This window comes from Vigna unguiculata, chromosome 11 (assembly GCF_037176805.1).
Source record: "Vigna unguiculata cultivar grain cowpea cultivar isolate G323 ecotype 2 chromosome 11, ASM3717680v1, whole genome shotgun sequence".
NCBI lineage: Eukaryota > Viridiplantae > Streptophyta > Magnoliopsida > Fabales > Fabaceae > Vigna > Vigna unguiculata.
In genome coordinates this window covers 46,787,090-46,802,399 of record NC_140802.1, presented here as the reverse complement: position 1 = coordinate 46,802,399, position 15,310 = coordinate 46,787,090, and the positions used below count along the sequence as shown (strand labels likewise).

Below are 15,310 nucleotides of genomic sequence, written 5' to 3'. Positions count from 1 at the left end.
AATTTTTAAAATAATAATTAAAAATAAATTTTGAAAAGCGGAAAATATCCTCTCTGAAGTGTTTTTTCCTTTGTTTTGTTACTGTCTTGAAAAAAGTTTACATTTACACTTATCCATTTTCTTGTCCCTTTCAACACATAATAAAAAAAATAATATTTATATTTTAAATAATTTTTTTCTAAATTATTTTATATTTTAAAATAAAAGAGTTCTTTTATTGATGTTGGAAGGTGATGAATGAAAAATTGGACCTTTATTTATAATCATCCATCACCCATTTTATCTTGTTATAAGTGTGTGAAAAAGTAGGATAGAACACACTTACAAAAAGTTTTGGATAGAACAAACATATCGAAAAAAAAAATGGATAGAACACACTTATCAAAAAGAAAGACAACGACTTAAATGTTCATAAATCAAGAGTTCACGATGGAACTTTAAAATTACACGATTTTAGTATTAACTTTAAAGAAATATTACTTAACATTTTGTTATTATTATTAAATCATATCATACGAGAATGCTTATACAAATAATAACATGAATAATTTTGAATTCATATTATATATATGATTGATTTTTATTTTGAGTATCTAATAGATTAATTATTTTAGTTTAAGCAACTTTTATTATTTACTTCAATTTTATTGTTCAGATGTTTATTAAAGTTAAACATGTATCATAAAGTGATAAAATAACGATTTACATTAAGTCCATTACTAATATATGCAGTAAGTTAAGAAAAAACTGTAAAATATTCCAGTATCAAATTAGAAGTCAACATCACAATAAGAACAAAACACAAATAAATACTTATTTTATGAACTGAAACCAACATTTCATAATTAACTAAATACCTAATTTTTAAAAATAACTTATTAAAACCCAAAATAAAGATGGATTATTAAAACCTCAAACTTATTTATCTCAATAAATTTATTTAAAACAATATATTAAAATCTTTAAAGCCCAAAACAATATAATTCGTATCACTGCATCATCATGCTTCGTATACTCAATAACTGCTCTTATATTCAACCTTCTATCACTCTCATGTTGGTATATACAAAGACCTTAAGAACCAATAAATGTTAGCAACACCCCTTCTGAAATATTCTTTACTATTCCTTAAATGTATTAAAAATCATACAAAATTGTGGACTTTACTTTTTATACAAAAGGGTGTTGCTGAATTTTTTTCTTAAATATATGACCTATATTTTGCCACATGAACTTAGTTCAATTGATTAAAACACATACACATTATACATTGGCAGTTGAATCACGATGGATCCAAATGCCAAATGAATTCTAAGTGAGTGCAGTCGAGTGAACCATTCACTTTTTTCAAAGCTGCTTGTCTGTGTCGCAGCAGAGGTAATGATGGATCTTCACTTTCTTCAGAGAGATGTTCATTTTTATTTTTGCGGGGACCTCTCTTTGATATAGCTTTCCATTTTGATTCAAATATACTAGCTACAATGATCAAGAAAAACGAAACCAGAATGCTTCAACTTCTTAGTTAAGAGAAACTGGCAATACTGAAATCATTAACAAAGCATACACAAAAAGGATGTGACAATCTTGCATAGAAACAGTATCCCAGTGAATTCAGTAAAAGATAGCTGGATTATTATGTTGCAAAGAGGGCTTTGATGGATCTTTACTGAGCAGAGAATTCACCGAGGAGACACGACAACACTGAAATCTGAGTCTAATCACATAACAAATTGATACTATTCTCGATCCAAAACCTTAAGATAATGAGTTCATATTTTTTCATTCTTATATGATGTTCCATTTTCTTATTTTTATTCGACGTGAGATTTAGACTCACACTTGAATTGAATTGTTGATTTCAGGTATTGCGAAAGATAAAACAAAAGAGTGGAGGAATTATGTGTCGGTGCAAAAAGATAAAAAAACCTCAAATTTCCAATCACCATTAGATTAAAATGGCTATCAAATAGCTAACCTCAAGACAAAGATACATATGGTGCCTAAAAAGAAAACAGATTACAGGGCAATGCAGTAAAAATGAGAAATATAAATCAATACATAAATTTCATCTTATTTCTCATCTCAGCACTCAGTTACATTACATCAGATTACTATAAAGCTAAGAAAATGCCCCATTGGCTAGTAAAACAAATGATTTCATTACAAACAACAGAAATTAATTAGTTTATTGGGCTATTTGCCAATTAGTTAAACTGTTTCTTGTCTGTGTTCTATCTATTTCTTCATCTTATTGTAATTTGTATGCCTTCTTGTAATTTGTAATCTATTTCCTCAGGTAAAGGAATTGGTATTATTCCCAAGTCAGGAAATTGATCACGATAAAAATTTGTGCACAGGAGAGTAAGAAAACCGAAGGTAGTTTCCTGAAAACAACATTTCTGGACTCAAAGAAGGTCCTGTTTTCAACAACATAGTTAAGGATAGAGTTCGCATTAGACACAAAAACTACAACACAACTACATCATGTAATTAGCAGGTGGCTTGTCACAAATAGCACTCAACAAACAGAAAACATCGAACCGAAAATATCCTTAAAAAAAATCTACAAGAACATTAAAAAGAAATCATCAATTTTCTGCCTCCATAAAAGTTGAGCCTATAACAACAGAAAAACAATCATGTAGTACCCTGATGTACGTAAAAGAACACAAAAACCAGACATATACCTTCACTTCGGTCTGCAAAACCGCCAATGAGGCATGCACAAATCCAAGGCCTTCCAGCACGGGATGCCTTTGCACCACCGTTAAGTTCCCCGTTGTGCTGCTTCAAACTACATCAATTAAGTAAGAATCAAACGTCTATTATTACTTTCACTTCAGTGTAAATTGCAGACACAATTTCGTAAAATCAAAAAAATTGCAAAATCAGCTAGATCAAAAGAACAAATATTGCATGGGGTGTATGAGAGCTCATTAACGTAAGGATTTTTACATTCGTTAAACTTTAGCTTAACTAGTATCCCAAACTGGAGATTCCTGGGCCAAAAATCCTATGAAATTTTACATCACAGAACAAAGGCATTGTAGTTTACCTCGGAATGCGAAAAACATAGACACGAGGATACAAAAGCACGACACTTTTCACACGTAAATACAAACAAATAAAAATAAAATCAGCACCCAGAAGACAGAACGAGCAATTAAATCAGATGACAAATTAATCGAAAACTGAAGTTAACAGAGAGGCATGATTCAGCTGGGAAGATCGGAAAATTGAACTTACCGGCGAGGGAAATTGTTTGTGATGCCAACATAGGTTTTGATTGGATGGTTGGTGGAGAGGATGAGATAAACACACCATGACTCTGACTCTGACTCTGATTTTGGTTTGGCATCGAATTTTAGTTCTGATTTTGTCGGAGAGGACGATTTAGATAATTTAGGGTTTGGATTAGGGCATTTGATGGAACGAAATTGGGTAGACAGCGTTCTCATCATCCACCTCTGTACCGTTGGAGCAGTTACTCGCGTAGCCAGCCATTTCAAACAACAAATATTATAATTCGTTAAAGTTACAATAAAACTTTTCGAAGATAAGATTCGGGGGAACTTAAATTATAACTAATTTTAAATTTTAAATTTTAAATTAAGCATACCTTTCTTACAAAACTCAATTCAACTTAATTATATTTTACTGCATCAATTTTATTTAAAAAATATTTAATTTAAAAAAGAAAAAGTTAAATATGTTTTTTGTTTCTCAAGTTTCGTAAATTTTGAAATTAGTTCTTATTCAAAATTTTATATTAATTTAGTTTTTTATTTTTAAAAATGTGTAGATTTAATCATTTTTACCAAATTTTGTTAAATTTATCTGACACTTCAAATGCATTTTATGATAATATTTGAATTAACATTAAAGTAAAAATGTGTCAAACAACGTAAATAATTCAAATATTATCATAAAATGCACTTAAAATGTCATATAAACTTAACAAAAGTTGGTTAAAAGAATTAAATTCATGTATTTTTAAAAATAAATGACTAAATTGGTTAAAAGTTTTAAGATAGACTAATTTCAAATTTCATTTAAATTTAAGGGATCCAAATCATATTTAACAAAAAAAAAAATACTTAATTAGAGACCGGTGTTTAATGGTTGCAAAACATCGAACAATGACGATTGATTCTCATTAATAACTAATGTACATGGCACAAACAAATAATAACTAATGTACATTATTTCCTTCATAAGAGGAATGTTGTGCCACAGCTTCGTCATGTCATTGAGATTTAGCTGCTGAATTTCTCAACCTGGAACGAGGATTATCGATGTAAGATCTTATTCTGTCCAAAATGGAGATTCTGGAGCCGAAGAATCTCACCATGGTTGATTTTCTTGAACCTTCTCTCATAAATTCTAACTCCCACTCATTACCTTCTTCCTCAGAGGCCAAGTCATCAAGCAGTGGCAGTGACATAGAACCTTGAGACTCCACATTTTTTATCCACCCACGTAGCAAGAAATTTATCACCTACATATCATAACAACACTTTAAGTATTATTCTTCGACAATGATATTATATCTATCAATAGAATTAAAACCAAAAAATATATGATATCTTTGTCGTCATCGACCAATTTCATGGAAAAAATTGTGATGTATGTACCTCAGGAACTTCATCATGAGGACAGTGACCAGCAGGGCTTATTTGATAATATGCAGCTTCAGGAACCTTGCTTTTAACTTGGACTCCCCAGAGTGGCTTTACCCAGGGATCTTCTCTTCCGTACATGAGGCAAATTGGCACATTCATTCTTCCACATCTAAAATGCAAACAAAATCAAAATCATTATTAGGTTGGAACCAAAAATCTAATACCAGTTAGTTACTCAGTTAGAGAAGAAGTAATGTGCACCTGGATAATGATTCATTGAAAGATAACTCTGCTTGAGGAGCACACATGATCGAAGCAAAAGCTGCTGATGCTGCAGGATGCCGTGTGGTTTCTACAATGTGTGAAATTAAACCCTCTACATTCGTTGAATGGTCTGCATAAACCTGATTCAGTACCTCTGCAATACTTGCAGGATCACTAATTTTCTCCCACCTAAAGAGGAATAAAATCACCTATTTAATCAAACATTTCAGGTTTTAACCATTAAATTTTGTTAGAATAGACTGTAACGCATGATTCTGGTACCATATTAAGAAGTAAACTTTAAATCTAACTCAACTTTAAATCTAACTCAACTTACATCAAAAACATGCTAACATGTGTACGAAGCAAAACATAAAATGAAGTGTTACTTACACCAACTCTGTGAGTCTTCTTACACTTGCTGGTAGGGGAAATGTTCCAGCCCAAGGAAAAATCTTTGCTAGGCGTGGATTCTTATTTGGATTAGGAAGAAACCCCCAAAAGGGTGTTGCATTAAGAAGTGTGACACCTTTCACTAAATCAGGGTTACGTGCCGCAAAATACAATGCCACATATCCTCCCAGTGAGTTCCCCACAATGTACACTGCTTCACCAATGACCTGCACAAAACCAATTTCATGGTCAATGTTCACAAACAAAGGTACTTCCTTACTAAACTACACCAAATCAGTAAGTGGACTTTAAACCTAATTATTTTAAATCTAATTCAACCTCGTAAAATTAATTTATTTAAATTTACATTCAGTTATACACTATAGCTTCTCAACCTCTTCTATGAAGTATCGAACTTGATCATGCCATAAATCAATGGAGTACACAAGATTAGTGGCCCAGGGTTGCGTTTCATCTCCGAAGCCCCATGAAGAACCATTTCCATTTGAAGTAGGATCTTCAAAGGGCAAGGACAATCCTTGGCCTAGAAAATCCAGTGCCCAAACTCTGTTATCACGCCCCAAATCTCTCAGTTGCTTTTCATAATGGAAAGATCCAACACCAAAACCAGGAAGAAAAAGAACAGGTGGAGAATCCACGTTCTCACACCCTGCCTTATCGTAGTGAACGTTGAGTTTAGGCCTCCATTCCCAAAAACAACTACTGATCGGAGCACCACATTCACCATTTGACCCATCTGGTAAACCTGGAATCACAACATTCGTAGTTGCAGACTCTTCTATCCCTGAAATATCTGTTAAATCCTTTTCACCATTAATCACATACCCCTCGTATCTGTCACTATAAGCCTTGCAATTGATTCTCTTACACCCTTCAAGAACAGTCACAGACCCAAGCAAATCTCTTTGCTGCTCCTTGTTTTCATGAAATCTCACTGATACTCTTCTAGAAATGGTGTTGCTATAACAAACTCCACGCTCTCTGAAAATGGGAAACCGTGAATTTGAACATTTTTCATCCGATTTCCTCTGCAAGTTCACCACTTGACAGCATGGTCCAGAGCTATACGAGAGAATTTCCATACCCAGATACTGAATTCTGCAATAATCACCCCCACCAAACGAACTTGTGATGATCATCGTAAAGAAAGGAATAAAAAGGTAGAATTCATAGTTTGGAAGTTAAAATTGGTTTTTTTTTTCATCTATCAAACAAAACCAGTAATGTCTTTAACTGTTTATACAGTGTCTTTAGAAGCATAATCAAGGGATAGAATAGAAGAAAGAGCAAACAGAATTAACCAGAAATAGGAACACATCAATTTACAATCTCTTTTTCTTTTTTCTTTTCATGCATATTTAATTCGAACGATAATTAAAAAAAGGAAAAAACAGTGACCTACGACAATGTACCCTTTAATTTAATGAAGGAAGTGACATGAGAATCTGCTTCTCTTTTGAAACCTCGTAGGTTTTAAGGAGATTCCGACTTGTTCCTCCTTTCTAGGAAGGTTTTTCTTCCTTCATAAGCCAAGTAGAAAAAAACTGAACTTTTTGTTTCATATTCTGCGACTTTGAGAAGAAGAAAAATGAATAAAATAGCGCTGGGAGATGCAGATGACAAACGAGAAAGACAACACATGTCAGACAAACTACAGAAAAAACTAAAATGACAACAGTTATATTATACCAGTTATATAATAATTTGTTTATAAATATCATTTTTCGTGGTCTTCATGTTCTTTATTTTTGTTTTATAAAAGTAAAAAAAATATACAAGTTATTCGTACAAAAGTAATTTCTCACGTGGAAACATCGACAGCCACGAACATGGTGAATGCAGATTTCTCTATCCAAATAATATTTAAAAATTATCTGAATGTTTAATGTCAAATTACAGAGTCGTGTATGTTTTTTTTCTTTTTTTTAAGAGATATTTTAGCTTCAAACTTGTATGTGATGGTGAAGTGCAGTGATGAGCTCATAGCAACAATCTTTCATTATCAATAAATGAAATTTTATCTGAAGATTTTTCATGTGCTTTCATTGCTTTATTTTAATTTAATTCACGTATTTTACGTAAACGGAATATTTCATAAGAAAAAGAAAAAACGTGCTTCTAGAATAATTTGATTTGGTCTTTCTTTAGGGGTTTCTTCCCGCAACTCCAAGTATTTCTTATGTATTTTCAAAAAAATTTAAAATTTTAAAAATATCCTTTAATCATTTGAGTGAAGTTACTTAATTTATACTTTCAAAATTATTTCCATATGTCAACTTTTGGTGAAGAATATTTTTAGAAGTCAAAATATCTAATTGAAAATTGACTTTCGAAAGTCAAAATATATAATTGGAAATTAACTTTCGAAAGTTAAAATATAGAACTGGAAGTCAACTTCCGAAAGTCAAAATATATTACTAAAAGTCGACTTTTAGAAATAAAAAAAAAATATATCTTTCATCATTTTTTTAATTTTTTATAAATATTTTGTTAAAAATAAAATTATATAGATAGATATTAATAAATATATTAAGAAATATATATCTTTCATCATTTTTTTAATTTTTCAAATATATATTAAGAAATATGAAAACATAAAAAATAAATAAAATAAAAAATAGAAAAACAATTAAAATTTAGAAAACATAAACTTTACATAAAATTAAAAATAGTTAAAACAGAATTAATATTTTTTTAATATAAAGTTTAAGTATTTTTAATTTAATTTATTTCTTAAGCATTTTTTATATATATTCAAAAAATAAAATAATATATATAGATAGATATATAACCTTTTTATATAATGTATTAAAAAATTAAACTAAAAAATAAAATTTAAAACAATATTTTGATTTTCGGAAGTTGACTTCTAGTAATATATTTTTATTTTTGGATTTTGACTTTTGGAAGTCCATTCCGATAATATATTTTAACTTCCGGAAGTCGACGTCCGATTATATATTTTGTCTTATGGAAGTTAACTTTCGATTATATATTTTGAATTTCGGAAGTCGACATGAAAGTAATTTGGGGGTGTAATGTCCGTGACTTTACTTAAATGGCTAGAGGGTATTTTTGACATTTAAAATCAGTTGGAGGTGTAGACGAAATTTTGGTGGTGCAGGAAGAAAGGCCCATTTGTTTATAAGAATGATAATGGGCTTCAGCCGCTGCGGACCGGGCCTTAGGCCCAGTACTGCAGAAAAACGTGTCTATTCATTCTTGTGTTCCCTGCACATCCTTAAAGTAAGTAAGTCTGTTTTAGAAACTAATTAAAAAGCAATAGTGATATTAATTTAATTAAAGTGGTAATAATAAATTTGAATATTGAGTCAAAAGAATTACTGGCTAAGAAAAAAAAAAAAGAAAAAAAGAAAAAGAGGAAGAAGAATCAGAATCTGAAATATCTTAATTTAAAATGGCGTTGCGTGAGTAACCACTTTACATTTCCCCGTTGGCAGTGATCAAGGTGGTGGTTGAGCATTCGTAACCCGGAACGGAACGGAACGGAACGAGATGGTTTTCACGGAGTCTTCTCTTCTCCTTCCGTCCGGTTCGAACAGCAGGAAGAGCACTGTTCCGGAAGACAAATGGGATTTGGCGTACATAGTGTATTTCTCCCTGGGATTCGGTTACCTTCTCCCGTGGAACGCTTTCATCACAGCCGTTGATTACTTCTCCTATCTTTACCCTGACACCAGCGTTGACCGCGTATTCGCCGTCGTTTACATGCTCATCGGCCTCGTCGGAATCTCCCTCATCATCCTCTACCGTCACAGCTCCAACGCCTTTCTCAGAATCAACGTTGGTTTGGTCCTGTTCGTCGTTTCGCTCCTCATCGTTCCCCTAATCGACGCCTTCTACGTTAAGGGTCGTGTCGGAGTCAACGGTGGATTCTACGCCACCGCCTTCGCCGTCGCCCTCTCCGGCGTCGCCGATGCCCTCGTGCAGGGTTCCATTGTCGGCTCCGCCGGCGAGCTGCCGCCGAGGTACACGCAAGCTGTCGTCGCTGGCACCGCCGGTTCTGGTATCCCTCTAATTAATTACCATTATTGGTTCAATTGTTGTGCGTTTTGTACGATATGGTACTGAGTGGGGGATGTGGTATCTATTATTGTTCAATCATAGTACGGTTTCGACCGTTTTCTTCTTTACGGTTAGATAAATAGATGTACTCTGATAACTTCCTGAGCTAACTTCAGGGATTTCACGATGCTTATCATGTGTCGGTGTCAGATTATATGTAGCATATATTCCTACAAACTTGTAGAATTTTAGAAACACCTTAAAAACACCGTCGTCGTAGTCATGGAAATCTTGGATTCTTCAGCTGATTTTCCTTTTGGGGGTGAACATTCTTAAACATTTTATGCCAAGGTTGCCTGGGTGTGTACGAGGTTTAGTACTTATGCATGGGAATCTTGGATTCTTCAGCTGATTTTTCTTTTGGGGGTGAACATTCTTAAACATTTTAAGCCAAGGTTGCCTGGGTGTGTATGAGGTTTAGTACTTATGCCGAGAGTAAAAAGAGAAAACGGTGCCGTGTTGGTGTCTCGAGTCTTCTTTTCCTTAGCATTTATGTTCTTGTAATGGGAAATACACTAAAGAATTATGAAACACTCAAAACAAAGCTTGATTCTGAGTTGAAACTGTGTGGTTAGGCAGTATAAACCACTTGAGCAGATTTCAGTTTTATATGGTTTTTCTATTTCATGGTAAATTTTTTGTACTTAAATCTGTAGCACATTATCAATCTACTGGTTTGGGATTCACACACATATATGCATATATTATTAGAGAAGTTATTGATGTATATTCCTTTGTTTATCGAACTTGGGTGGATAGATGGTTCTCTCTTTTTATTGTGCGTGTTTTCACTTCAGGGGTGCTTGTTTCTGTGCTGAGGGTAATCACGAAAGCTGTTTACCCACAAGATGCCTCTGGTCTACAAAAGAGTGCAAATCTGTACTTCTCTGTATCAATTGTGATTGTGTTCATATGCATGGTTTTATACAACATAGTGCACAAACTTCCTATTATGAAGTATTACAATGAACTTAAGGTTGAGGCGGCCGCAGCAAATGGAGACAGTGGTCCCCCGACAGGAGCTGTGTGGAGGTCGACTTTATGGGATATTGTGGGGAGCATCAAGTGGTATGGATTTGGCATTGTGCTCATATATGCTGTGACTCTGGCAATTTTTCCTGGTTACGTTACTGAGGATGTGCACTCTCAAGTCCTTAAGGATTGGTATCCAATTCTCCTAATTGCTGCCTATAATGTGTTTGATCTGGTTGGCAAGTCTTTGACAGCAGTTTATCTCCTACAGAATACAAAAGTTGCAATAGGTAGTTGCATAGCAAGATTGCTGTTTTTCCCTCTCTTCTTAGGGTGCTTGCATGGTCCCCAATTCTTCCGGACTGAGATTCCTGTGACGATACTAACTTGTCTCTTAGGGCTTACTAATGGCTACCTAACCAGTGTATTGATGATTATGATTCCTAAAGCTGTAAAGTTGCAGCATTCAGAGACTGCAGGGATTGTGAGTGTATTGTTCTTAGTTTTTGGTCTGGCTGCTGGGTCTGTTATTGCTTGGTTTTGGGTCATCTGACCAAGCAATTTGTGTTAATATGGGGACTGTGATGCGTCTTGTGTCTTCTTCCCTCAATCAGAAATCAAAAATTGTAATGAATTAATTTCCTCAATTTGTTTCCAAACAATATGAAAAATTGTAAACTTATCTGTTGATATAATCACACTGCTTTCAATTCTAAACTGCTATTGTCTGTTCCTCCTGTGTTTTTGATAGTTGGTAGATGGATAAACAAAGTAAAGCCTGAGCAAGCACGAATCACTTGGAACTTTTTCTGTTCCTCCATTTACAACAAATGTAAGTTGAGATGCCACTAACTACTAATGATCCTTATAATTGTAGTTACTTTTATGAACTGCAAAGTCTGAATCCGATGATAAACTCGCAGGAAAAAAAAAAAAAAATCCTGTAATAGAAACTAAGGGAAGTTTCTTTCCCCTTAGAGGAATGGTTGTAAAATAAATCTTCCATTTTGCCTAGAATAGTCTTACTCTAATATCTTATTTCTCTAGCACTGGTTTTTCTTTTTTCTTCTAGCTTTTGGATGAATTTAGTACAGATAGAATTGGTAGTGGAATATGATATGATAATAAATAGTAAATATCCATGGTCCAATACATGACAACTATTCCAAGATTCAGTCTAACACTACATACTTTATGAAATTTATCCTATAAATAAATATCCTCTTCTGGTTCCCATTTCAGACCAATAATCTGCAAAAGAAACAGTTTGGTTTTGATATTTACTGGATCAACTTCCCATCTCAAACTCTTGATTTTTTTTAGTAAACTCATTATCTACAGTCACAGATGGAGAAAGAAAAGACTAAATTTCTTTTTGGGTTTTCAATTTTTTTTTTTCTGGATGTAAGAGATAACATGGATAGCAGAAGTTATCTCGAAGGAAAAATATTTCTAGGAAGTAAATACGTAACTGATATGTTGATATGCTAATTTTAAAAATAATAGGATATGACTGTATATTGAAAAATATCTAATTTTTTAGAAAAACATAAGAAATATATGATTATTATTATGTGAATCCAAATTAAAATTAAATATATTAAATATTTTTAATACAAAAATTAATAAATTATTATCATCATAAAAACATTATTGGTTTATATATTAGATATTTTATTGATAAGATAAAATATCATAAAATATTGAATACGTGTCGGACAAGAATACGTAACACAAATTGAAGTATCCATGCATTATATATTTTGAACATAAAATAGAATTTTGAAATGATTCAATGAGATTAGTTTGGAAAAGTGTTTTTCTTTTTAATTTTGGTTATACATGGTCTTATAATCATAAGAAAATGCTTTATTCTAATTACATAATAATCATATTAAATTAAAGTTGACAGTACAAGTAATTAGGAAGAATTAAAATAATAACATACAAAAGTCGCGAGAAATTATGACTTGTAAAAGAATTGTTGAAAACATAAACCAGTATGAAGTACTAAAAATGAGTTTTGTAAAAGGAAAAGGGACTTAAAATGATTTTTTTCTCAAAAAAAGTTACATGAAAACACCTCGTTAGTTTTTGTAGTTAAGTAACAAATAACGTGATAACCACGACTTAACGGTAATATTTAACAGTGACACAACAACATTTAATGAACAAGAAAAAAAATTAAAAGGGTAAAAAATACATTTAAAAACTAAACGAAAAAATATCTATAAAGATGGAATCAAAAAGATATTTTTCTCTAAATTTTATTTAATAATATTTTTTTAATTGAAACAACCTACCTGATCCAACAAACGTTGTCTAAACCACGTTTGTCATCTGAATGATATCGTTGTACCTGCACAATCTGTTTGTATATTTATGGGTGTCACCAACCATTTGATTTAACACATACTAATAAAATAGCTTTCTTTTAATATATAAAAAATAATAAAATAATAATTATTAAAGTAAACATAAATCGTTTTTATAATTTATTGTAAATATTTTTTATTTATTTTACGAGTCAATTTTTTATCAGAAATAAAGATTTTAGTTAAAAAAAATATTAGTTATTATTTAAAAGATAAAATTAGTAAGATAATTATTTTAGTTTAAAACTTTATTATTTTAAAATTTTAGATTAATGATATGTTGACTTTTTTTCTTATGAATTTACTCATGTCTTCTGAATGATAATCTTTCCTATGTTTTTTTTTTTAAATTTAACTGTAATATTAAAAGTGTCTAAGATTGAGTTAATTCAACTTTTTATAAATTTGTGATTAGGAATTTAGATTCTTTATTGCATTATTTCGTACTTTCATAATATACTGACTATACTAATTTTAATGTTTAAAATCTATTAAAAAGAATATTCAGGAGAGAACAACATCCAAAAGACTAGTAGACAATTTAGATTCTGTGATTAGTCTGTTGGTGAGTACATTAATTTTTAATTTTATGTTTTTCAATTTGTTTTTGTTTGTATACCCTTAAAAATATTATTCATGAATCACATAATAACATAATAGTATTAGATGCAATTAATATGCACATGACAACTATTCTAAATTTCAGTCTAACACAACATGCTTCATGAAATTTATCCTATATATAAATAAATATCCTCTTCCGATTCCCAATAATATGCATAAAACAGTTGAAGTTGAGACTAAAAGTAATTAGGAATGATTAAAAATAATAACATACAAAATTTGAGAAATTAAGTAAAAGAATTATTTAAAAACTAAAACCAGTATAAAAAGTATACTAAAAATGATTTTTGTAAAAGGACAAGGGAGGACTCTAAAACAATTTTTTCTCAAAAGAAAAAGTACATGGAACACATTAGGTTTAATGAAAATATTATTTAAAAAATAAACGAAAAAATATCTACAGAAGAAGAAATAGAAAACATTTTTTTCTAGATTTTATTTTACAATATATATTAATCAGAAACGATCTTCCTGATCCACCAAACATCGTCTAAACAACGTCTGTTTTTTGAAACGATATCTTTCCCCGATAGAAAAATAATATTTTAACCTACTTTTTTTGACCCATTTTTAATCCATTGTTTCAATCACCATTAGATTATCTTTTTTGATTTTTTATAGTGATGTGATGTAATGATCTAATGGTGATTGAAGTGGTGCATTAAAAGTGAGTCAAAAAAAGTGGATTAAAATATCATTATCCATATCTTTATAGGTGTCACCAACTATTTGCTTGCCGGATACACATGAGTTTTACTTCTCTTATGATAAAAAATAATAAAATTATTATTATAAAAATAAATATAAATAATTTTTATAATTTTATCATAAATATCTTTTATTATAAGTAATTTTTTAGTATAAATAATTATTTTAATTTCAGAAAACAAATTTAAAAAAAATTGTCAAATAAAAAAAATAGTAAAATAAATATACATTTCAAGAAAATTTCTCATTAACAACTAATTTTAGTAATCGAAAATTAAAATTATTAGTCGTAACCATTTTAGATATTAATTTAGAAAGTAAAAAACTATTAGTTACAAAAATAATCATCGGATCAAAACTTACAATTGTTCGCTAAATTGGACGAGTTTAATTAAAGACTAATTAAGAAAAAAAGTCCTTTGGTAGACAAAAATCTTGAGACTTAATGTTACCAATTCCATTATATAATCACTTAAAAAAAGTTAGATATAGACATTTTAATTATTTTTTAAATAAAATATAGAGTTAAATATGTTTTTACTACTTAAATTTTGACATAAAATAAGAATTTGTTTTTGTCTAAAAACTTTGATACAATTTTATTTTTAAACTTTAAAAATTAAAATATATAATCTTTTTAACTGAATTGTATTAATTTTCTTTTTAACGTGTCAAACAGTGTTTTAGGCCGTTTGAACTGTTTGTATCATTTGACAAGTTTCAACTCAAAAACTAATTTGAAACACCATTTAACATATAAAAAAGTTAACATAATTGGATTAAAAGAATTATGTACAGTTTTTTTAAAATTTAAGCACAAAAATATATCAAAATATAAAATAGAAACGAATTCTAATTTTATGCCTAAGTTAAAGAATTTTGTTCATATTTGACCTTAAATTTTATGTGTCATCACTTATGCAATAAAAATAATTGAAAAGAAGTAGATTCTTATCTTTTTATGCTCAATTTTACCTTATTAATCAATAAATAGTATACCATTCTTAGGAGTGGTTTAGAGAAAAACGAACCTATATATGACATTAAAGCATAATCGTTTATTGAATAATGCTACTGGTTTTATGTACACATTCTACACACTGATTCTTTTTTTTTTTTTTATCTTTTATGCATTTATCCTATAAACTTATCACTTTTATTTTTTATTTTATCTAAATATATATTAAGTATTAATCAAGCTTTTTAGTGTGGATGAGTCATTTTCTTGTTTATTGTTGGGAACCA

General features: G+C 30.5%; 3 protein-coding genes across 9 annotated transcripts; 1 reads left to right on the top strand and 2 right to left on the bottom strand.

The window, feature by feature from the left end:
- Positions 1–1,012: 1,012 nt before the first annotated feature.
- On the bottom strand, positions 1,013–3,518 carry LOC114169031 (Excinuclease ABC, C subunit, N-terminal). 5 transcript variants are annotated; one of them, XM_028054042.2, is made up of 3 exons: positions 3,247–3,517; positions 2,688–2,794; positions 1,013–1,476 (listed from the first exon to the last, which is right to left on the bottom strand). In XM_028054042.2, exons 1-3 carry the CDS (start codon positions 3,459–3,461, stop codon positions 1,283–1,285), a joined length of 516 nt encoding a protein of 171 aa, XP_027909843.2. In that variant the 5' UTR covers positions 3,462–3,517; the 3' UTR covers positions 1,013–1,282. The 5 variants fall into 5 exon arrangements, with proteins under 5 accessions (XP_027909843.2, XP_027909844.2, XP_085524867.1 ...); XM_028054043.2 differs by lacking the exon at positions 1,013–1,476 and adding an exon at positions 2,046–2,417 and having other exon boundaries at positions 3,247–3,518; XM_085668741.1 differs by lacking the exon at positions 1,013–1,476 and adding an exon at positions 2,046–2,384 and having other exon boundaries at positions 3,247–3,518.
- Positions 3,519–4,114: 596 nt separating this feature from the next.
- Positions 4,115–6,959, bottom strand: LOC114168809 (pheophytinase, chloroplastic-like). 3 transcript variants are annotated; one of them, XM_085668585.1, is made up of 6 exons: positions 6,713–6,959; positions 5,675–6,398; positions 5,280–5,506; positions 4,884–5,075; positions 4,635–4,791; positions 4,115–4,498 (listed from the first exon to the last, which is right to left on the bottom strand). In XM_085668585.1, exons 2-6 carry the CDS (start codon positions 6,380–6,382, stop codon positions 4,247–4,249), a joined length of 1,536 nt encoding a protein of 511 aa, XP_085524711.1. In that variant the 5' UTR covers positions 6,383–6,398; positions 6,713–6,959; the 3' UTR covers positions 4,115–4,246. The 3 variants fall into 3 exon arrangements, with proteins under 3 accessions (XP_085524711.1, XP_085524713.1, XP_085524712.1); XM_085668587.1 differs by having other exon boundaries at positions 6,699–6,920; XM_085668586.1 differs by having other exon boundaries at positions 6,703–6,904.
- Positions 6,960–8,727: 1,768 nt separating this feature from the next.
- ENT1 (equilibrative nucleotide transporter 1) lies at positions 8,728–11,075 on the top strand. Its single transcript, XM_028055415.2, has 2 exons — positions 8,728–9,327; positions 10,184–11,075. The coding sequence occupies exons 1-2, from the start codon at positions 8,817–8,819 to the stop codon at positions 10,909–10,911; spliced, it is 1,239 nt and encodes a 412-aa protein (XP_027911216.1). The 5' UTR covers positions 8,728–8,816; the 3' UTR covers positions 10,912–11,075.
- Positions 11,076–15,310: the final 4,235 nt, after the last annotated feature.